This window comes from Gymnodraco acuticeps, unplaced genomic scaffold, assembly GCF_902827175.1.
Source record: "Gymnodraco acuticeps unplaced genomic scaffold, fGymAcu1.1, whole genome shotgun sequence".
Taxonomy (NCBI): Eukaryota; Metazoa; Chordata; class Actinopteri; order Perciformes; family Bathydraconidae; genus Gymnodraco; species Gymnodraco acuticeps.
Genome location: NW_022989913.1, coordinates 2,853,064 through 2,876,646, shown reverse-complemented (window position 1 = coordinate 2,876,646; position 23,583 = coordinate 2,853,064). Strand labels below are relative to the sequence as shown.

The window sequence follows — 23,583 nt, the reverse complement described above, 5'->3', positions numbered from 1 at the left end:
TATGATCAGTAGAAATGGCCATGACATGGGACCTTTAAACAATAAAACAAAAAAAGGAAGGAGAAGTCTGTATACACGTAAAATGAAATTAAACACGGTTTATTATGGTGATAAATATTTAGATAAAGAAAGAAATTGCTAGATGACATTCTGCATCAAACCAAATATAAAATGGTCTGTCACTATTTTATCTAAATATAACCCATTAAGTAAATCACAAATAAATTAAACGTTTTATTTCAGTTGTTGACAGCAAATGTACTTGACTGAAGAACAAAGTGTGATTCATATTATTTTATGATTGCACATTTTGATTTAGCCTTTAAAGACTTAAATAAATTGAAATTGGAAGGTGTAATAGTAAATAACAAACTTTTCAATCTCATTAGAAACATTTAAAAGTGATGAGACTAATTTCCCCTTTTTTATATCCTATCTGCAAAACATTTCTTATATGTAATTTAAAGACTTTGTTACTGCTTGTCTTGCAACAATAATAAATGCATATTACTGACAACATACCTAATTAACTATTTTAGATTTGCATTTGATCTATTGGTGGTTTAATCTCTAATGCACATACCCTACATGTGCTTAAATTATCAACACAAATACAGTAAGTCCCCATATACTCAGTTTTTGGAAATAGGTTCGTCAAATGAAATAAAGATGACTGATATTAATTTTGTTCTGACTTTTTTCTTGATCCACATCTTAATGAACATATTTATTATCCAACAAGTACCATTATCCTTTTAACCTATGGACTTGTGCACATCTTTGGTCAATAAAGTACATTCCTGCTCAATCCTGTAGAGCACTTCTGATATACAAAGCATTTATATCAAAGCATCTGTTGTATTTTTCACATTTTCTATCATTATTTTATTTTACATTATACCGCTTTGTATTTATCTTTGTCCTCTAAATCACCAAGACAAATTCCATTCAAGTGCAAACCTCTGATTCATATATGTACATTGATCATTATCTTACCAGCAACAGAAACAGAGTGAGAGCTCTTCCTGTGTTCAGCTCTTTGATCCTCGCGGGCACACACGCACGTACACAGCAGGCGGAGCTCTGCAGCCCACGTGCCTTCACCATAATTACCTATAGCTTAATTACCCGAGGGCGCTTCAAACAGAACAATTAAGCGATCCGAGCATTTCGTTTAATGAATAATAGACGGACTGCGATTTCCAAATTCAACCCCCTTCCATTAATATCATGATTTATTTAAAAAATGATGTCTGAGTTTATAGATTATAATAATCACATGTTGTACATCAGGTTATTTCAGTGCCTGAGGATAAGAAAACTGCTCATGCTCCAACAGTTAGGTTGTTCTAGATTTGAGCTTATTTGGAGTTGATTCAAATATGAACAAAATAGACTACTTTAAAATGACTCAGTGCCACATATCATTGCTTTTTAAATCATAATATGAATCCATGGTATTTCATGGATTCTTATTAAAAAAGGTCACAACTGGTTAGTGAAATTAGCAATTATCCCTCAAAACTAACTGACTCTTAAAAAAGTATTAATACTCAATCAATGGGTCCAACGGTGACAAGTTTTGGTACTGTGGTAAACATTTTATTATTTGAGAAGGAAACGGCAAAGTAAAAACAAATGCATTTTCCACTTTTATTTCACCACTTTGAGGAAAACATGGCTGTACAGGAACACATCTTGGTTATTCAGATACAGTTGGACAGATGAGGGAGGCGTAAAGTTGACATGTTCGAGGTGGGCGGGGGCGGGGTTACAGATCTCTCTTGGCTTTGCTTCTAATTTGGGCAGCGCTCGGCAGTCTGAGCCCTTTTCCTCTCAGTCACACAAACCTGGGACTTGCGTGGCAGCCGATCATCGACCCTGTGAACATTCAACGCCCCCGCGCAGGCGCATTACTATTTCTTTCACCGAAATATTGATTCCTTGGCGTTTGCCAAAACAGACCCTATTTTAGGTGGAATCAATAAATTAGAAAACAATTAAAATGCTGAAATTATCTTTAAAAAAGAAAAATGCAATTCAAGTAGACGTGAGAAAAAAATCAACCGTGAAAGATAATTTGCTATTCTCCTAGGAAAGCTTTGATATGTACAGAACCGGGCCGTAGTGATTTCTGTAGTGGCAAACCTGGAAATCATCATGTTGTTGGAGTGAGGCGATGCTTGCTGGCAAATGAACGTGGCACTTCTACAGCAAGGTTAAATAGTGTATGCTCCGTATACAGCCTACAGCGATTTCTGGAGTGATGGCTTTATTTCATAAATAAAACGTCGCTACAATAATTATTCTCAATAATCATAACAATGCATCAAAGTCATAAGGCAGTGAAAGCAAACCGTTTGCTTGCCGCGCACACAGGGATTCGGCGTGCAGGCGGGATCGAGAACCATTTTTTATTTTTTTTTAATCGGACGGCTTTCAGTATAATCTTGCCGTTTGTTTGATAATGCAACGTTGCGTCCTTCTCATGCAAGATGCATTCATGTATTTTGCAGGTGATGGTTGCGACAAGCGGAGAGCTGCAGCATTCGGAGAGTAGGAGCCGTTCTAGTCTTCTGAGAGTCTCGGAGTATTATGTTGGAGGTGGATTCTGGGAGGTTGAACAGAAAACAGCCCTCAGTGTTACTCCTAGAAGAACAGAGAAACAGCAGTGAGTACATCATGAATATTTAATCACAGATGACCCTTCAGCCACAGTGCAAGCTGCCAAAGACAGGAAAAGACCCTGATAAATGTTTATGGCAATGTTACCACCATAAACAGAGGGACTACAGAGTCACAGCAATGCACACACAACATAGATACACACAGGCTTCAGGATGAGGTTGAAACTAACACACTAAATAACTATGCTCCCAGTGGGTCTACTATTCTACTGCCAATTCACAGCCGAGGAATAAAGCATCATTCTCTTATCTCCTACTATGCGCTTTGAATTGTAATAGTAGCCTACTAGTAAACCATGCTTTAAAAATCCCAATGAATCTCATATGTGGCCTTCATAAAATAAAAAGATTTGGAGAATTTGCTGCTCAACATGGAGGGATTCTAAATTTCAGCACTTTATGCAAAATATAATTATTCTTTTATTTTAAACAATTGGAAATGTAGTTTATCTGATGGATGTGTTAAGTTATATAGACTTTGAGATTAGTTAGGGTTATTCATAAATGTTATGTGATGCAAGGGATATACTGAATCATGTGGCAAAAGAATAAATGTATTTAAACCGGATATTAAACGTATAGATGTGATTGACTGTGCAGCTTTCGAACCCACTGTAAAGCCCTCATTACTTGAGTATCATTGCGTAATTCAGTAAACTAACGACACCTCTTGGCTGGCATCTTATATGTTTTGTATCATTTATTTTTTTAATTAGAAGTTCTGTATTTTTAAAACAGGGATGTTGTTCCATAAATATAGTATTTCTGCTGATGAATTATTATCATGAGTGATCAGTTCGGGATGCTGACAGCCTGATGAAGGGAAGATGGCTTGAAATGTTTGGTTAATAAAGCTTGGTATGCTGAAGACGTGCTTTCATTTTGAAGGACTTGGAGCTCACGCAGGTCAGCACCTCGCTGCGTGTTTGTTCTCAAAGCAAGAAATTGTTTGATTTAAATGTTTACTCTTGACTACTTAAATGTTGTTTCTGATACCCTTGATCCCCAACACACTGTGTGCATCTACGGTGGACACGCATCCAAATGAACAGAAAAACACATTCAGCATCCTGTTAATAGTGGTAGAAAAAGGAGTTCTGACAGAAATCAGACACGACTGAGAGCAAGGCCGCAGAAACAAAGCCAAGCATTCCCATGTGGTGAGTCACACAAGTACACACATGCATGCCCTTCATCCCAAACCCTGCGCCTTGGGATCTCTTAAGTTAAGAGCGAATGAAATAACAAGCTTCAGAGCCAAAAAGGTGAATTAGAATAAACTGGACAAACCCAGTTTCCAGAGAAAAGGAGGCGAGGGTTTAACAACATGCTGTGGTGCCATGGAATGAGAGGGTCCCTCACGCAGCTGCCACACCTGAAATAATCCTCACTACACTGCCAGCGGGCAAGTTGAAACACAAATGGCTGCATTTGTGAAGTTTTCAGTAACACAGGCAGAAGGACTGCTGACCTATCATCCCCCCACCACAGAAAGGAAGAATGCAACTGAAAAGAGCCATATGTCACAAATAGTTTGAAACACAAGTGTCCTAAAGAGACAGTTTTAACTCTCAGATTCATTTTGCTCATATTATTGGTATACGTGGCCATGTATGGATCTGCCCAGGTAAGGAATAGGATTTCTCTTGTTTGGACTGAGTTGAAAAAAAGACTAAAGCTTGTCTTTGTTCACTCGAGATCAGATTTCAGTCGATACGCTCCTCACTGTCTGCAGACAGACAGTGAGGAGCAGGAGCCGGTTCTGCCGGTATTTAATCGCTCATCACTGTCGGGGCCCTTTGTGAGGAGACACAATGTAAACAAAACAATGTCGATCAATGTTTTTACAGAATATTGCATGACATGCAGGTACATCGTTTTCAACCTTACTAGTTTTTTTCTGTACTGTAAACACGTCTCCAGTTCCCACATGGTCTTATTTAGGGAAGCAGGTTTTACATGATTTGGTTAGTTTGTTTTAGAAAGCGACAACCCTATTGTCTGAACATAGGTGGGGGGGGGGGGGGGGGGGGATTATCCATGTTACATGGTCTGTCTACACAGCAGCTCTCTCTAAAAAGAAGCATTGTTTCTTTCCAGCAGGGGGCAGTGTTGCAGTCGTATTACAGGAGATTGCATGAGACTGCCAGGAGCATTGCTGTAAAGCGTTTTAAGCCTTGTCATTAGAGTGGAGACTATAATATCCGGTGTGCACATCAGCTGACCTTTTCCCTGCAGGGGGGGTGAAGCTGGGATGACAACAGCATGATGCATTAGCTGTGAGTGCTACAGGAGCAGGGCTGTCTGCAGCAGGAGGAAGAAGTGCTGATGGGAAAAGCAGCATGCCCAAGAATGGAGACCAGCTTGAAAAAGACCAGATTACAAACGGAGAGCCGGGACCAGGACTGGGACCTAGTGTTCTTACCTGGGTCAGTCCTCCCCCTCCTCTGGCGTGATCTCTGTCTCTTTATGAACCACTACTTTGGTCACTGACATGTCAGGATGCTGTTCTTTAGCCTCCTTTATGGCCTGAGCCAGAGCCTACATACGGGAGGGTGCAGTGCCAGAAGGGGTCACCAGGGGGAGACAGAAAATGGGGAAGGCGGGAGGGAGGGAGGGAGCGGGGATGTTTGATTGTGAGTCAATATGCCAACAGGGAAGCCACTTTTAGTTACATTTGTCATACTTCAGTATTTGTTAATGTCACATCACAAGTTAATGTTTCGTCTAAGTACTGTACTGTGCTCGCAAAGTATAAGATAACGTCCTGAGGGCTCACGGACATTTTACTAACATATTTCTTGTCCTCTTATTGACTGAGAAATACAGTAAAGATACAGAAGTATAAAGGAGGAACGTCATGGAAACTGACTGACCTCATCGTGGTCGATGTCTGAGTCTCCCGTGATGACGATCCTTTTCTCAATTCTCGTCTCCGATATTCCTCCTTTCACCATCTGGACAAGAGAGAGGAGAAAGACCACTTTAAAAATCAATGTATACATAAAAGATATGGAAACAAATATCATCGTTAAGCCTTATTAAACAAAGTTAAGTAGTACTACAATAATATACTTTTCAAGTCTAAATCCTTGAATGTAAATCCTTACACTGAAATGTGTAACTTTTGTTTAATTCATTCAAAGATCGGTTAAGCAGTTTAAAAGCAAACACTAACTGGTTGCAGCAATTGAGAATATATTTTTGGTTTTCCTATCTACCTTTAGCTTCTTTGCTGTTGGACAGAAAGGAAAGGCAATGTAGGAGTGATCTTGAGAACTTATAGTGGGTATTTTAAAATATTTTCCGCAATAAAAGGACGTTTGTTTCTGGATATTTCACAAGTTAACACAACTTTAATACGGACGTCTCAGGGGGCTGACAATGTGTCTCAAAGAGCACACACACTGCAGTCGTGTTTGCGGATTCAAGTGTGAAGAAACCAGGAGGGACAATAGACGACCTCTGACCTTTGTGATGTGTGTGGTTGTCGTGGTGCTGGTGGTTTCCGAGGTGATGGTCTGAGCACTCAGCAACACCCCAGGGTCTACGTCACCGTTAGTTTCACCCTGTTGATAAGACAAACACTCATTTTATATTTATACTCCAGATAAACAAACTACTATCTACTACAATCAGCGTATTGAATAGCCCGCGTTAAGGAGCCACTACAGGAAAGGGGAAACAGAGCATGATAGGCCCTCTTTAATATTATACACACAAACATATTCATTATGCTATACTAACTGCACTTTATTTTGTTATTATTTAACGAATGTATGCATTCTGCGTGTCTTTGTTGTTTGTTGTCTATTCTGAATGTTTTGATGGCACTTTAAAAAGAGTAGCTTTGCTCTTCTCGTTGTACTTGTATAATGAGAATAAATGCTTCTATTCTATTCTATTAAACAGTAAAAGTGAATATTGACGATACATTCAACAAGACACAAACATGACTTTAACTTAATGCTCATCATGCTATATGAATAAGCAATTAATACGAATCAATGATTGTTTCAGGGCAAATCAGATAGTATTCTTTCATTAATTTAATGTCAAATGACAGTAGCTTTAATTTCGTACCTCTGCAGACTCATAGGTGATAGTTTTTGTCTCTGTGTGGACAACAGGCACCTCTTTGGTTCCCACCTCGATGACATCGAGACTCTGATGGGCAAAAAGGGAAACACCGGGCACAAATGAATGCATGCACCAAAACCATCTATGCTTATTTAGCCGTCATGTCTGACACAAAGTGTTGCTGTAGGTGTTCACTGTACGCCTTTGTACTAAAAATATCCCCACACTGTTATACAAGAAATGTAATTGACAGAAATAAAAGCCGCATGCTAATGAAGTAAGCCAAAGGCCATCATTGAAGGGCTTACATCTCTAAACGAGCATGCAGTCATGCATTAGTCCCTGACCCAGTGAAGGAGTGGATGCTGGAGAATGCAAATCACAAGGTTTCGATCAAGAGTGAGCACCACATCATATTAGCAGGTCCCCCGAACAAACTATGAAGTTAGACGGGTATATCCATGCTTTTTGGTCGAGTTTTGGCCGTGATTATTAGTTGCAGATTGTGCCGGCAGGAGGGGAAGGTGGAGGTGAAGTTACAGGAGGAGGCTGAGCTGGAGCCGAAGCAGCGTTACCTCCCACTGGGACACGGCTGGCGGAGGCACGTCGTGTGGGCGGGACTCCTGCTCTGGTTCCTCTGATTCACGATTCTTCAATAGTTCAGCTTCATCTATTTCTTCTGGCGTCACAGTATCTTCTCTTACTTCTGAAAGCTTTTCGTCATCACAGTCGTCGGCCAGTTTCACATTCAGCTCTTCTTCATGTTCTTCCTTCTTTTCATCCATCTCTTCCTCTTCTGAGCTGTCCGCCTGTGCGTAGTGGAATTTATCTTTATCAAAGGACAGCGTTTTCACGATGTCTGGAAACATCTCTCGTTCTTCCTCCTGTGCATGTGAACATTCATCCTTCTCTTCATCCACTTCCTCAACACCATTGTCTACATCTGTTGGGAGCTTGTCTTCCTCGAAGTACTGCACTTCATTGGAGAACTTGACTCTCTTGCCATCTACTTCTGTGTGCTTTCCCTCCCGTTCATTTTTACTTTCTAACTCTTCTTCCAAAGCCTCCAAACTACTTTCTGCTTCACCGGGTTCGTCCTCTTTCAAGGTCAGTTTCTCTTCTTTTTCGCAATCTCTGATGTAGACAGGATCGTTTTCCTGATTTGACATCGACGCCTCCTCCTCCACTCCTGCATCCTCTCCCTCCTCCTCTAAGACCTCCTCATTTCCCTTTTCTGCCGCTGGGGTCGGCTCTGGAGACTCTGTTGAAGCCCTACTGCCACAAACACTCTCATCTAACCCTACATGTGCTGCCTCTGTCTGATGTCCTGCTACCAGCTCCACAGATGCACACTTTTGGAGCTGTTCAGTGCTTGAAATATCATTTTTTCCCGGTGCATCTTCCAGACTATAGTCACTAATATCCTCGTGCAACACAACTACATAATCTCCCCCCCCCTCGGCTGTAGTTTGCTCTGCCTCTGAGGTCTGGATATTCACCGTTGGCCCCGTCGACTCGGCTGGTGCTGCCTCCGTCTCCGTGGCAACGACCGCCTCCTCCTGCGGTTCAGCGGATGTCTGTGAATGATAATTGAACCATTAGATTATGTTTTTTCTCCAGTGTGACAAAAATAAAACCCATTCAATACACAGGGCAGGTTTCACATCTCACCTGATAGAGAAAAGGGTTAAGTGGGTTATTATTAGGGATGTAACAATACGCATGATTGGATATAACTCGAGATACTGGATTCACGATTTTCTCACAGATGTGTTTTAAACAATGAGATTGAAGACTGAAAATGTATAAGTGACAAACCTACAGAATCTTTTACTATATTTTCTTCAAATTATAGAACATCCTTTTATTTTTGAGGTAGAACTATGCAAAGTAAAAAATGTTTCCTTTGTTAAAGTGAAAATATATTTTGTCTGTAACATAAAAAAAACTAGATTGCAAATTTGTGTAGTTTATTTTCTGATTAATCTAAACTAAAATGCTGCCAAATGTCCCAATTAAAACATGATGGCACATCCTCAATGTATACATCTTCACCTGCATACTCTGCATGTCTCTGCATCTTGATACAGATGGTGACACGCATGATGAAACAACTCAAAAGAAAAATCCATTAACATTTGAGTTGATTTGAATCGTTGCATTTTTGTATTGCAAATTGACTGTCTTGTGAAGTATTGTTACATTCCTTTGTATTATACATTTTCAGATTTGTACTATAAATTGACACACAATAGGCACACATATTTAAAGACAATTAAAGTTTCAGTTACACAAAAAAACAATGCAATGTAAAAATCTGCGAGGACCAGAGAGGAGGGGTCACCTTTTCAGAGGAGGAAACCCATCCCAGCGTAGACTGACGGTACAGAGGGATGGACACAGACAGACAGGAAAAGAGAGGACAGTCAAAAGTCACAGTGAACACCAGACACGGAGCAAAAGGAACGAGGGTGGAGAAATAAAGGGTTGGAAAAAGGGAATATTATGGATTGTATGGAATACCGGTGTTTAACAGCAAATATCCTCTAATCTGCTGGATTATGGCAAAAATCATAATCTCGATTATTTGGGTCAATAATTGTAATTGTGATTATTAAATGCGATTATTCATTGACTTTGAAAACATCTATTTATTGGAGAATTTTTTTTTGAACAGCATGTTCTGAACAGTTGATTACCCTGAACTTAAAGTATAATTCAACTGGAAGAAAAAGGGAAAAAAAGTAATATAAATTAAAAAAAAAAAATCGTTTTATTTCGATTACGTTGTTTTCGTAATCGTTGCAAGTCATAATCGTAATCGCGATTAAAATACGATTGAGCAGCCCTAGTAGACCCATACAATGTGTTTTCTGACATGTTAGAGGGGCAGAGGGGGTTTTGGAAGATGAGGTGGGGAAAAGCTGCAGTGATGGCACTTAGCCAAGAGCTATGAAGTCACTGCTTTCAGCAAACAGATAAGAGCTGAAAGAAAGAAATGGTGCAGCGGAGCAAAACTGTGGGAAAACAAACCCATCTCTTTCCTTATCAGCTGCGGGAGCCAGCTGCTGAGGCAAGGTGAGCTGTTTTTAGCTGTCAACAAACTCAAAAACAAACCCAAAACAAAAGAAGCAGCGGGCCCGATTGCAACAGAAACCGGCGGTTTGGCGAGAGAGTAAACGCTGGGTGTTAAGGTTAGCCATGCAGAGCGTTTGGTTACACTGTTGTTAGTCTGGTTTGGCTGCTGCTGGAGGGAAGGCAATGGGGAAGGCTGAGGGAGGTGTTGATGGTGGAGGGATGGAGGGAGGCAGCCAAACCCAGTTGTTGTTTTTAGCTTTTATACAGTACCACTGCTAAGGACGTAGGAGAGGATTCAGAAATGGTAATCAGGCCGGACTTTGACTGCTTCGTTTGGGCCTCTTCGAAGAAATCTATCTGCTCCGCTTGGGCCTCTTCGAAGAACTCTGACTGCTCCGTTTGGGCTTCTTCGAAGAACTCTGTCTGCTCCGTTTCGACCTCTTCGAAGAACTCTGACTTCTTCGTTTGGGCCTCTTTGAAGAAATCTGTCTGCTCCGTTTCGACCTCTTCGAAGAACTCTGACTTCTTCGTTTGGACCTCTTCGAAGAACTCTGACCTTTTCGTTTGGACCTCTTCGAAGAACTCTGACCTTTTCGTTTGGACCTCTTCGAAGGACTTTGACTGCTCTGTTTGGCCCGCTTTAAAGATGAATATGTCTGCTTCCTGGTTTATGCCGTTAGTCATCTCTTTTACTCCATTTGTCACACTGATGACCTCTGAAGCCTCGGTCTTCACCTCCTCAGATATCCAGGATGCCATGGCCTTTTTAGGCGAGTCGATACCTTTAATCTGAGTCATGTCTTCAGTTTTTATCTCGATCCTCAGGCGCTGCATCTTGTCTTCTGCATCTATACCTACAGAAGTGTCTTCTTTTATGGTTTCTTTCTCTTTAGATGCAGATAGCATTTCATTCTCCTCAGCTTCATCCTCTTCAGGAATGATGGGCTCCTCTTCTTCATCAACAGGACTCATCTCTTTGCCCTCTGTGTCCTCTGCATCTTTCAAAATAATGAGCATCCCTTTCTTGTCACTGATGGCCTGGGACACTTCCTGTCTGACAGCTCCGGGGCTGACCTTCAGCTCCGCCCTCTCCGACAGCTCCTCCTGAGAGTCGGGGGTTTTCTCGTCCACCTCCCTGAGGGTCCCGTCCATGAAGACGTCGTCGTCCATCGTGGTTGACAGACTAAGACAGCGAGGCCCTGAGGAAGTGGCCAAATCTGTCGCCATACTATCCACCACGTATTTCACCAGATATCTTGCCGCCTGAGGAGACACTTGGCTTATTGGACATGGGTCGTTCAAGTTAATAGACAGAGGGCATCACAAAGGCCAAGACAGCGAAGGTAATCTCAAGAGACTATTTATCAAGAGATGGCACACATATTAATACTTGGACAAAGGTGCACTGTTTGGATGTAGCGTTTAACCTTGTTTCTCTGTCTTAACTTAAATACAAAGACAGTCCATAAAAAGATCAGTGTTACTTACATTTATTTTGGAACCTTTATGACCATACAATGTCTTCTTCTTGATTTTAAAGTTATATTTAATATGATTTATATCAGATATGTATTTTTAGGACTAGAATTATTCTAAAAAGCGATAGACCGATGAGAAAAAGCTGAATTAAGCACAACAATGGGAAAACTATAAATGTGAAGTAGTGTAGCTTTTAAAAAAGGCCTCAAAACCCATCTTTTCAATAGAGCCTTTGCCTCGACCTTTTTACCATCCTTTTATTTTATTTCTATTGTTTGTTTTTTATTGCTTTTTCAATAATTCTACCGTGTTGTGTAATGTTTATTTATACTGTTCATGCTCACTGCTTGTAGCACCTCTGGATTTGAAATCAAATATGAAGTGCTTTATAAATTAAACCCATTATTATTATTATTAGTGAAAATACCAAAAACTGTGCCAGTGTCCAGATACGTCTGGAGCTAGGTACAAACAGAGGGCAAAACACAACACCACATTCACAAAATACAAGTTTTCTTCCATGTGAAACAAAGAATGGAAGAAGTTTACCTCAGCGAGTTTAGGTTCCACCTCCCCTTTTGTCTCTTCTCCTGCAGGCAGCTCGTCTTGAGTCTAAAGGAGGAAGACATTTAAAAATTATGAATAAGTTCACACACATTGATACAGGCCGTGTCCAGTGAAAATTATTAATAAGTTCACACAAATTGATACAGGCCGTGTCCAGTGTGACCACATGATCAAATGGACATCCAGATCCTGAAACCCTTCCAGGAGACTAGCATCTTGTTATTTCAGTAATTAGTCGTCAGAGGATTTGCCGCTCATTTGTCCTGCGTTAGTTCGTCAGATTATGTTCGACAACACAAGAAGAAACTCTAATAAAGCTGCTCCTAACTCCAGCATGTCATGATGTCACTAAGCACAACAATCGTATTATTGATTAATGACTGCATCAACCAAGACAACAAGAGATAAATAAATATGTAAATAAGCTCCTAATGTTGAGAAATGGAGAGGAACCATATGACGGTCGTAACTTTAAATGACTCCCCAGATAAAAGTCTCAAGTGCTTCATTGATATGCACTAGAGACATTTGGAATATAAAATATATTGCACCAGGACTCATTTTGACGTAGAAAATATATCTCTCCAGCCCCGTTATGATTACTGAATTTACTGCACTATGACTCGTTATGCAAACACTGGGGATGGATGTGTTTGTTTTGGTAAAGGTCTCCTTGGTGATGTCATGCTTCACACACAAACACGCCGTCATTCAGTCGGCTTCAGCAGCTTACGTCCTCCGGCTCCAGCGGCACTATCATCGGGGGTTCGTCCGCTCTGGGTGAGCGTGCCGGGGACGAGGAGAGTCTCTTCTCCCATTCGGTCAGGCCCGAAGAAGTGTCCCCCGTCTCCAGGAAGGAGCGCTTCAGCTCGCTGATGTTGGTCTGGTGCTTGACCATCTCTTCCGGAGGCGAGGCGTCCTAGAGTAACCGGTCAACCATGACACAAGGAGATGAGGCCAGGAGAAGCGCGAAGGGGAACGACGGCCATGCTTTATGTACGCAACGATAGCTTGCAATAACCAATGATTTACCATAAAAACGTTGGGAAGCATAAAATGCAGCTCGGAAAAAGTCTTGATAAATTAATGCAGACTTTAATGAATTGCATTTTAAGCTTCATTATTCACGTTCAATGTCCACAGTACGCACAGCAACACTATGGCACAATGTTCACTTGCATGGCAGCTGTAACTAAGAGAGACGCAGCTTGTGCTTAAATGCTAAGAGAGCATTTAGGACCAGCTTAATCCAATGAAAATGAAGGATTTCATGCATAGTTTACAAGTTTAGTTAAGCACAACACTCCCAAATCTCATTAGAAGTTAAGACCTCTGCAAACTGACTTAATGCAGTTTGATTTGTGTCACTTTATTGATCAGAAAAGTTAATTTGGATGCTCACAGCAGAAATCTGTTAGATAAAAACTTACTAAACTATTCACACAGGGACTCCAGAAGAATCCAACACTGGCAGAGCTACTGGTATGTTAGACCTATTTGTTATCAGTTAGGATCCTTTAAAGGAAGAGTACCTGCATGCACATTTCAGTCATGCATCTTACCAACCTCTAGCATCAGATTACTATGCTTGATAAATAGGTTTTCCCCTTTTACTCGTCTTATGAAACTATACTGTAAAGACAAAAGAGGGGAGATGAATTGTAGTTAAAAGGTGTTTTGTATAGTTCATTTAGACTTGTTGCTGTGGAGATATTGGGAGCTTTGTCTTCAACTATATGCCAACAAATGATATGATGACACAACTCACTGTTAAAGCAAATGAGAAAAAACCTTGAACAAATGTGAAATCTGACTCATGGGTTCAGCAATGGGAAAAGAAACATGAAACCATCATTTACAAACAATGAGCTGGAATGGCTTTACAGCAGCAGTTTGTGAAGTGAAATCAGGCAAGAGCGAATTGTCAGTCTGGTGTGTGGTGTGATGGTGAGCAACAGAAGGGGCAGCAAGCAAGCCAGCGGATGGAGAGAGGACACAAAGCGACTGATGTCTGAGCGGCTCAGTGCATCTGGAGGCGGGGATGGAGTGATGCACTGAGCAGGGCCATGAAGCGAGCCCAGTGTACCTGAGTGGGCATCTCAGAGTCCTCATCTGCGTCCGACTGACAGGCAGCAAAGAGAGGAGGACAGAGAGTGTTATTAAAAGAGAGGAAACACAGAACGGTGAATCAGGGGAAAGAGAAAGTGAGCAACAAGAATTGGCAAGCAGAGAAATAAGAGAGGGTAAGAAGGGTGGTGGGATTCAATAGAGTAAAGCATTTTGTGACAGAAATTCGCTAAACCCCTGTCCAGTAGCATACGCAACCGTGACTAGGCACTTCAGGCCTGTCAAGCTTTACATTTCTCCACAGAGGTATTATAACAGGGATGCTTTCCAAAAGCAAAAGCGTGAGGTGCTGTAACGATACCCCGCCATCTTTAAGCCTGTGCAGCTAATTAGTTTACCACCCACAGCCGAGTGTTGCTTTCAAAGCCAAGGAGTCAACCAGCAGCTAAACTGCATATGTTTCTGGGGTTATGCTATGTTAAAAAAATACTAAAACAATGTCCTAATGTTTTACTGGGTGGAGGCCAGTCCTTGTTGCTATTAGAGGATAACATAGCGGCTCTATGCTGCTCATTATTGTAAGGATTGTCTTGTCTTGTTATTCAGGGAAATGTACACCAGAGCCCAATGTTACCAGAGATAGCATTACATCTGCAGTCTTTTCTCTAAATACCTTTGACTTGAACCCTTTTTAAGTAAACATTTTTAAAGTTTAGACCAATAAGTGTGGAAGCTGAGCATCAACTTATGTTGGTAAAATGAAATTATAGGCTGATCCAACAGTTTAAAAATGTATTGAATGTATTTAGCGTGCTATCAAAGGCGTATTTCAAAACCCTTTCACTAGATTCTCACAACAAAATGGAAGCTTGACAGGTGAAGAAACTACAGGGGTGAGGTTTAGGAAATAGTATATAGAGAACATAAGTGGAACAGCCTGGGATTCACAACATGACTTTGGCTTGTTAATAAGAAAGCTAGCCAATGGAATAGACATTCAAATACATATACAGTGTGTTTAAAAATATAAAAGAGAAAGGAAAGATCGAAATAGGCATATCAAGATGCATTGCATGCATCACATGCAGAAGTACACACATTCTCCTTATTGTTTCAATAAGCATTACATCTCTGATTCAGCAACACTTTATTCCTCTGCTCCATCAGTACTTGGTTCATGCCTTAAGTATGACGTCTTCCCTTAATGTACAAACCTCTGTGGCAGTCATATCTCCATCAAAGGCAAAGTCGGTTTGTTCGCTGTCAGTCTGCGTTCACAAACCGACCAAAAACCGTTCCGATTGGCAAGCAAGAAAACAACAAGAACCCAAACTGTAAACCCTTTAAGATGCATTGATCGTCAACAGAGATTCTTCATAACCACAGATGGAACGAATGGAAATGCTCAGGCTGTTTCTGGAAGCTACACACATATATCAGACAACCTGCAGATACGGTTAGGAAAAGAACAAAAGAAAGAAAGAAAGAATAAAAAGCAAATGAAAAGTAAGCAAGCAAAACAGACTCAGAGGAAGTTGAAACCTTCGGTCAGTCACTTGGACATCTAAAAGTCATATATCATTGGATTTGGATACGGTTGAATCCTGGTATATTTTTCTAGGTAAAGCATTCTCTGTGTTGTCGCTGGTCAAATTGGATTTGACGAACAGTAACCTGACTTTCAGGCCCTCCTCCCTCCTCTCCATGCATGTTGACACTGAGGATGATTTGGATGCATCTAACTGTCACCGTCTCTCTGCAACCCAGCATGCATTACTCTTTGATACAAAAGGGTGTCGCTTGAGGGACAAAAAAACATCTCTGCACTTTATAGTGGGCTAATTTTAGCCCTTTTCAGCAGAAGTTCTATTTAAATCATTCATTTCAATTTGTGCTGCTTTGCTTGACTCGGATAGTAATGCAGAGAGACTGAGTGCATGGTAACATGGAGGTGTTTTCATGCAGCTGGTGGAGCTCTTAACAGTCATGAAGGTTGATGAGAACACTGATATGGGTTAGGCACAAAGCTTAAATGTTTGTTTTTAATATAAGGCTTGGTGAGAGATTAGTGACTAAATGAAGACAGGTGAGTTCTTCAAATCCTCATTATATCTCTATCAAATGTTAAAATATGTTTACAAAGAACTGCAACATGACAGTGATATTAATTAATGGTGATTTGTTAGTGATGATGCATACTGTACAGCAAATGTTGTCAATGTATAAATGAGTAGTCAAATGTCAGACTTATGTTATTAAAAACTGCTTAATATTTGTGTCTAACCCTTTAATTAAAAAAGGTAGAGTAAATGCAAGCTGGTTACATATGAAACTATGACACTTGCAACTACATCTCTGTGTGATGCAGATGAGGATGTTCCTACAGGATTGTGGAGAGTGAGACGGGACAGAGATGAGGTTCTGAAAGTAGGACAACTGACAGACACTGGGACACACACAGTCTCCAGGTCGGCGAGATACAGGACGGGATAAGGGTTCTACTGTTTAATGAACTATCAGTCTAAGCCAGAGGCGGGCCCTGGAACAAACGTACGCACACACACCTCCTCCTCCTCTTCCTCTGAACTGTCATGGTCATGGTAGCCGTGGGCTATGGATGCGGTCAGGGAGGCTGCCTTGGGCTCCAGGTAGCAGAGGCACAGCGCCAGGGGGAAGGAGAGGGAGATGGCGTACGGGACGGAAAACGAAGTGGACAGCAGGAAGAAGAAGATGAAGAGGAAGCAGGGGATGAGCGAGGGTGACTTAATGGGCATGAAGTTCTGCGCGCACATGGGGAGGAAGCGCATCTCAGACAGATCGGGGAAGGAGATGTATCCGTCCTCGTCCAGGTAGGAGGACAGGTCGGGCAGGTGCAGGGAGAAGGAGAACAGCATGCCGCCGCGCCTCTTGCCCTGCTCCAGCCTCTGCTTTCGGGCAGAGAGCAGCAGCACCTGCTCGTCCAGCAGCGCGGCTTTACGGTCGTCGAGGGCTTGGCGGCGGCGGCAACTGTCGCTGCTCTTGGCCGGACTGACCGACGACGCCCGTTTGCGCGCGCCCTCCCTGCGCCTCCGCCGTACTTTGGTGGATGAAACGGGAGATGAGGGGAGGGAGAGCTCGGAGCGGAGGGGGTCACTCGAGTAAACATGAGGGGAGCACTGATGGAGGGAAAATGTCAACGAAGGGATGACGTGTGTGCGTAAATGGAGTGGAGCGAGAAAGGGGAAGAGACGAATACGCATGAGCACACACACGAGTGTATTGTGGGGTCAAAGGAAAGACAAGAAAAGAAAATCTAATTAGTAAAGCGCACACAAGATGAGAAGAAGCACTCTAGTCTGCTGCAGAGGGTTAAGCTGAAAGCAACTGGGAAATTATCATCAGCCATTAAAAAGTCTATTAAGAAAGAAAAATATTTTAAAAGATTGCAGCAACAACCTGGTGGCATATGACACATTTCATCTCTTTGAACCAAACACAATCAAAGCCTCTTAAAGCTTTTTTATCCACATGAAACGCAGCCCTGAGCCTGTTAGACAGCGCGTTACCTTTGTGTCGTGTCTGAGCGGTGTGGAGGGCTCTGGCGTCGCTGCAGCCATCTGAGCGTCTTCCTGCTCCGCCTTCTCTTCCTCTGCCTTCTTCTCCGTCACTGCGGCGATGATGTCTCCCGTGGCGATGACTTTGGAAACCCCGTCAGCAGCGCTGTCCTTCATCAGAGTCTCATGGCTCTCCGTGATGGGTGCTGCGGGACAGGAAGATGGATGTGACACGTTTTTAAATGTCGTTTTTTTTAAGTCAAAGGAAAAATGTGAGCGGTGGAATAAAGCGTTTGGTTTTTTCCTGCACATTGTTGTTATAATACCTATTGACAGTGCACCACAAAAGTGTGCCAGATATTTGATCTTTGCAGGCTTTTAGACAAAGCACATTTTTCTTTCTTTTTGAAGAAATAAAAAGAGGAAAGAATTCAGAGTTCTTACAAAAGGCTTCTGTCATTTTTGCACGTCAGAAAAAGTACTGTAGCAGCAGTTTTCTTTTAGTGAGAAAAAAAGTGTCCCTTAAAGGTCTCCTATTATACTGTTTTCCATCAATATATTATAGGTCTCATATATATACAAAACATGTCTCCGAAGTGTTTGGCTCGAAATACCAAACAGATCATTGCAGCATTACCCATAATCCCCTCTGTTTCAGCCCTGTTTCAAAAGTGCCGATTCTCTGTCTGTTACTTTAGATGAAAATAAGGAGCCCCTCCCCCTCTGAGAGACATTTGGTTAAGGCAAGGCAAGTTTATTTATATAGCACCTTTTAGCACGTGACAATTCAAAGTGAACACAACAAGAACACAATGGTGCTCTAGGAGGAGATTCAGGTGATAAGGTTGGGGGAAGGGGGGGTTACCTTGGTTGGCGATTGGCTAATGGTTAACCAGTTGAGCCCCAAGCCTGTTTTTCAGGCCTCAGGCTCAAAAACGACATGCCCAGAACAAATGACTATATCTTCACTTCTAAAAAGGGGTAAATTAATGATAAACCTGTGAGTTGGATGCAGAAGAGTCAGAATAAATATAGAATTTTTTTATTTTAAAGTAAATTCAGATTGAACATAGTAAAAAAATGTAAATGATAGTGTCTTGTCCAAATAAAAACCATTACTTATAGTGAAAACCACCCTTGAATGATGGGATAGTAGACTAAAAGCTTTAGGAATCCAAACTATAACATATAATAAGTACCCTGTATCAAGATTGATGCAAAACAAGTGACATTTGACCTTTTTAGAGAGGTTTAGCAAAAAGAAACCCACTTCTGGGGTCATTTGGGTGGATTTGCCATATCTCTGGAACCCATCGGTCGATTTTGATGATATACCCCTATTTTGAACCGTTAGAGCCAATAGAATCGAGGGGAGGTTCCTAAAATCCATCTAAACATTGCCATTGAGGAGTGAGAGTGATGCGCACGCAGTTTGCCCAAAACCGGAAGCTGGGTTGTAGCTATCATAGCAGCTAATAGGATATCTCTGTTTTTGACAAAAATGGAATGATGGATTATCAGTAATCATTTCAAAGTGACACAGACACATTGGATTAACCTATGGATTAACCTTCAGCAGCGTTTTTATCGTTTGAATGCCATTGAACACAACTTTTGATCAGAAAAACAGCAAAGGGAAGACATATTTGCCGTTTTGGCTCCGTAAAGCTAAATTGTGTCTTGTCTGGTTTCGCTGCCTGAGTTTCGCACAGTGATGATACTTATACCTTTAGAATCTGTGTAATCTTAGCTTTTATCTGATATCTGTTTGTGCAGATCCGATAAGTAATAAAGTATTTCTATCGTGAGTTCTGTGCTAAGTGCGTTAGAATTTTTTCGCTCAGGGCTAATTCAGAGGCTTGCCATTACCCTTGTGTTTTGTTTAGCTAAAAATGGTTCATATCGTCAGTTAGCTGAGTTTCTTCCCGTTAAGTGGGTATGACACATTCATAGTTTGTCAAATTTTAAGAAGCCCTCAGACGCGGTTTCTTGCAAGATGTTGCGTTTTGCCCCGGGTCCCGGGGGCTTAACTGGTTACACAAGCCAAAAAAAAGTGGCCAAAATCTGAACAGCTCATTTTCAGACAGGTTTTTATATAAATAGATCAGGACAAAAAGTGAGTGAATCTTTTTTCCTAAAATGTTCAGAGTCTCTTTACACAGAGGGGACACATGTTTATGTATAAAATACATGAAAAAGTGGATTTCGCATTATAGGTGACCTTTAACAAGTTCAGAAAACCCACAATAAACAATAATCTAAAATTAAGAACATCACAAATGTAAAAGGTGTGCAGTAAACCGGAATAAACTGAATAAAGGCTACTTGGGTGGCACTTTAGCCGGCAATTAATGAAACCTCTCAGCTGCTCCTCACCTCCGTCTAAGCTGCGAGACATGTTGTAGCGTTTGCTGGCGGAGCGTTCGAACAGTGGCGCCAGTCTTTGGATCTGAGAGCTCGCCCTGCGGGTCTGAGCCTGCGTTCTGCCGCTGTAACGAAACTTAGAGCCGAGGCTCATGAACTTCTTCGGTGGTGCTTCGGGGGATACAAGCCTGTCACAAGGTACAAACATTCACATTAATCAAAACTGAAATAACACAGATTTAAGCTGCACAATGTAAAACATAACATTTCCTACTCATTTGAATATTCTCAAGAGGGCCCTCAGGCATGGCTCGTTTTTTAAAAAGAGCTTTAGGGAGCTGTTTTTTTGCTTAAAGAAGCAAAAAGATAGATTAAAAGTTGCCAAAATGACAACAACTTACAGTCCAAACACTGTTTCTATTACACTACAAATAAATCACCTATTGGGATTATCAGTAAACATATCTTTACAGAACTAACATGGCAGTTACCAATAAACAAGAAAATATTGCAAAGTTGTTCTGTTAGCGAGTCCAGTTATGGACACGATACTGTCTCTTTTGTGCCAAGGGAGATGTTTTGTAATCACTTATCGGTAGTGAACATACACCTGACACCAGAACAAGTCAATATAATGGCATTTATGGAAAATTAGATGTTATTTTCAAAATGATAAGATACCTACAGCAGTTTCAAAGTTATTTTCTACCCCAGTCAAAGACCCTCTGTTTTTCTTACCTGAAGAAGGTGTGGTGCTCCACACAGACCTTCCACAGCCGCTTTGCAGCGCGATGATTTGGGAGCTTGAAACCAATTGTGCTTTCAAACTGCTCAAACTGCAAAAGAGACAAAACACCTTCACATTCACTACACACTATTTTAGTATATTTTATTAATATAAATGACATTGTTTCTAAGTAATATCTTCAAAATGTAAATCTTCAAAAAAGTAACTCCTTGTTTCCAACACATTTAATTATCCCCGAATCCATATTCCTATCCAATTCTAATGCTTTACTGAATTATAACAGCTGTACAGTGCCAATAAAGTTGATTTAAGTTGACATTATTAACTTGACTTAACGGTCAGGACATTCTATACAGGAATAGGAAGTTTAGAACTTGCTTAGTTTATTCTGCATGTCTTGACATCCATATAATGCATGGAGGAACAGTTATTTCCGACACTTTTAGGTTCTTACCTCGCCAGGACGGATTTTGATGTAGAAGTTGTTCCTCTTGTAGGAGATCTTGAGGATTTTGGGCCAGGCGAACCTGTTGATCCGCAACCTGTCCCTGTAGATGAGCAAGCCACTAGAACAGACTCCCAACATAATCTCCACGCCTTCAGAGTCCTGGGAACAAGAGACAACACAAAAAAGAACATTAGTTTAAGGAACTTCATTCAAAATGTGTACTTTTGAAGACACAGCATCCCTGAAGAAGCCACTGTCCAAAATATTACTTTTCTTTTTGCGTTCAGCGCAACGTAAACTTTACTAAACTCTACAGGAAACACAGGAGATCCAGGCGCCAGTGCACAGCAGGGTAAAGTCAAATTTAACAGAGCCAAGTTTGTGATAATAACAGGGTAAAGCAGGCAGGTGGCGAGTGGAATCAGGCACATGGTACTCTAATCTTCTCTATGCAGGCTGCGGTGACGCACTGTGTGGCTGAAAGCAACAGTGCAGACTTATGAAATGGTGGAAGAAGCACAAAAGGATGCTCTTCGCTGCGCAAAGCATGAGATGAGCAGGTGAAACCAATGGTGACGCTTCCAGAGGGAAGTCCAAAGCAGGAACAATCAGTCTTAATGGGATGTTTAAATAACATCTTGGTATGTAACCATGCACGAGTAGAAACCACACACGCACACACACACACACACACACACGCAGGTAAGCACATGAGATGCAGCCTCTTACCTCTCCCTCAGCTGGAGCCAAGCTCTCATTGAGACTCCCTACCAACTTTGCATTTAATGAGAGAGGAGAGAAGACAAAGAGGGATGCTGGTCTGACATGTACATATTTTTCTTGTGTATCAAAACTGACTCACACATCAAACACCGAGCATTGATGTCTACTCAGTTTGATCGAGGGCGCCTCCTCATCTCTGTCATCTCCATTTTTCTGATCTGTGGAAGCAATATCCTTTCCATCGCTCACATCTACCCCCATTTTGACTTTCAAAGCGCTTTTGATAACCGATTCATATCTAGACTGATGATGACTGTAATTTTCTTTTATGATGACGGCGGTCCTGTAGTTGTAATCCAGCGCTCTCTTTTGATTGCCCGTGTTCTGACTCGTTTGATCCCATCTGGCCGGCGGATTACAAACGGCCAGACGGAAAATCATTCAAGTCGAGCTGCCCCCCCCCCCTCTTTACCCCCTGATTCCACAGAGGCAGTAGTGACATAATGTCAGTCAATCAGCGACACACAGCAGTGGCATGTTAAACTGAGGCATTATTGTGGCAGCTGGCATGTTTGTGAAGCAGCGGTGTTGTGGAGGCAAGCGTCACGGTTTACTGCGTGAGTGGAATGCATTAGTTTCATTTTGTGTTAAAAAACTACAAACATTTAAGTTTATCAAATCAATTGCACACTTTTGAAATGAATCTTTGGAACACAAACCATCACATACGGAGGAGGATTAGGGACACGAGTGACTTTTATTTTTTAGTTCAGTGAAAAGTCACAATAGTGAGAAAAGTCAGAATTCTGAAATTTGTATTTGTTTGAATTCAACACACTTAGTAAAAAAACTATTCTTTTTCAACAAGTGGGATCAGCCATCAATAAACCTTATTTCCTATCACTAGATATTTCATTTTTAAGTGAAAGACAATACCTTTAGGGGTAGATTATTTCTATATGAGGAGTAAGAAGCTTGTAGTGACTCGTTACCTTAGCGTGGTGAAGATCCACGCCGTACATGGACAGCTTCTTGGCATTTTCCAGGAAGTGTATCTCAGCTTCGGCAGGTGTCATCGCCCTGATAGAGCAAACAGATCAGGGTAAATACGATTAGTTATAGCAAATAAAAAGCTTTCAGACCAATGTGAATATGCAACTCTTAAGAGGTAGAGTCCGATAAGATATCGGACTCTACCCACCTCCCATTTTCCCTCTGCTGGTCTATGGCCTTGTAAAGGGTAACGGGGTACATAGTCGCTTAGATAAGCGGGGGAGTGCATCTGACGAAGAGATAGGTTGGTGTGCTCCCTATCTCTGTTTCTTGTCCTATATCTAATAGAACTGCTCGGGTCTTGATAGATTGAGTGGGGAAGTTCATGAGATCTTTCTAGAGGGTTATCAAGAATAACTTTTATCCAATGACCTTTTCCCTCTCTGTCTGTGTCTGTGTATTCTCTTGTTCCGATTAACCCAGCCAAATCTTTTTTCTTGTTTTGCATCTATATCTACGCCGGGATCCGGAGTCGAGGCTGATCCTCTTGCTGTAGTCCTGTGTCTTGGATCCTCTATTCTGAGTTCTGGATTAAGTCGTGGACTTCGGGTCGTGGCTGAACCTGTCTCTGCGGTCCTGCCTTGGGTCTCGCCATGCTGCTTCCCTGATGGCTTCCACAGGATTGAAGCTGACATCCTCATGGATTCATCTTCTTATTACAGACACATGCATTTCCTAACATTCAGTCTATGCTGTAAAATGTATTATCTCTTCGATTTACACACGGCATCTATTGCACGTCTGTCCGTCCTGGGA

General features: G+C 41.5%; 1 protein-coding gene across 17 annotated transcripts in view; it reads right to left on the bottom strand.

Annotated features, from left to right (window-relative positions):
- Window positions 1-1,580: 1,580 nt before the first annotated feature.
- Window positions 1,581-23,583, bottom strand: part of epb41l3b (erythrocyte membrane protein band 4.1-like 3b) — a 56,909-nt gene continuing 34,906 nt past the window's right edge. For 3 of the 17 annotated variants that reach the window (XM_034208322.1, XM_034208284.1, XM_034208277.1), the window contains exons 8-26: window positions 22,767-22,854; window positions 21,781-21,825; window positions 21,058-21,210; window positions 20,594-20,691; window positions 19,868-20,043; window positions 17,504-17,697; window positions 16,523-17,113; window positions 15,173-15,226; window positions 13,978-14,013; window positions 12,625-12,810; window positions 11,874-11,936; window positions 10,116-11,108; window positions 9,112-9,144; window positions 8,267-8,344; window positions 6,771-6,854; window positions 6,158-6,256; window positions 5,564-5,644; window positions 5,113-5,228; window positions 1,581-2,649 (exon numbers count right to left, since the gene is read on the bottom strand). In XM_034208322.1, the coding sequence (XP_034064213.1) occupies window positions 5,118-5,228; window positions 5,564-5,644; window positions 6,158-6,256; window positions 6,771-6,854; window positions 8,267-8,344; window positions 9,112-9,144; window positions 10,116-11,108; window positions 11,874-11,936; window positions 12,625-12,810; window positions 13,978-14,013; window positions 15,173-15,226; window positions 16,523-17,113; window positions 17,504-17,697; window positions 19,868-20,043; window positions 20,594-20,691; window positions 21,058-21,210; window positions 21,781-21,825; window positions 22,767-22,854 (3,163 nt within the window). In that variant the 3' untranslated portion in view covers window positions 1,581-2,649; window positions 5,113-5,117. Of the gene's footprint in view, window positions 2,650-5,112; window positions 5,229-5,563; window positions 5,645-6,157; window positions 6,257-6,770; window positions 6,855-8,266; window positions 8,345-9,111; window positions 9,145-10,115; window positions 11,109-11,873; window positions 11,937-12,624; window positions 12,811-13,457; window positions 13,524-13,977; window positions 14,014-15,172; window positions 15,227-16,522; window positions 17,114-17,503; window positions 17,698-19,867; window positions 20,044-20,593; window positions 20,692-21,057; window positions 21,211-21,780; window positions 21,826-22,766; window positions 22,855-23,583 lie in introns of all 17 variants that reach the window. The other 14 variants (XM_034208315.1, XM_034208293.1, XM_034208393.1 and 11 more) reach the window with 14 other exon arrangements.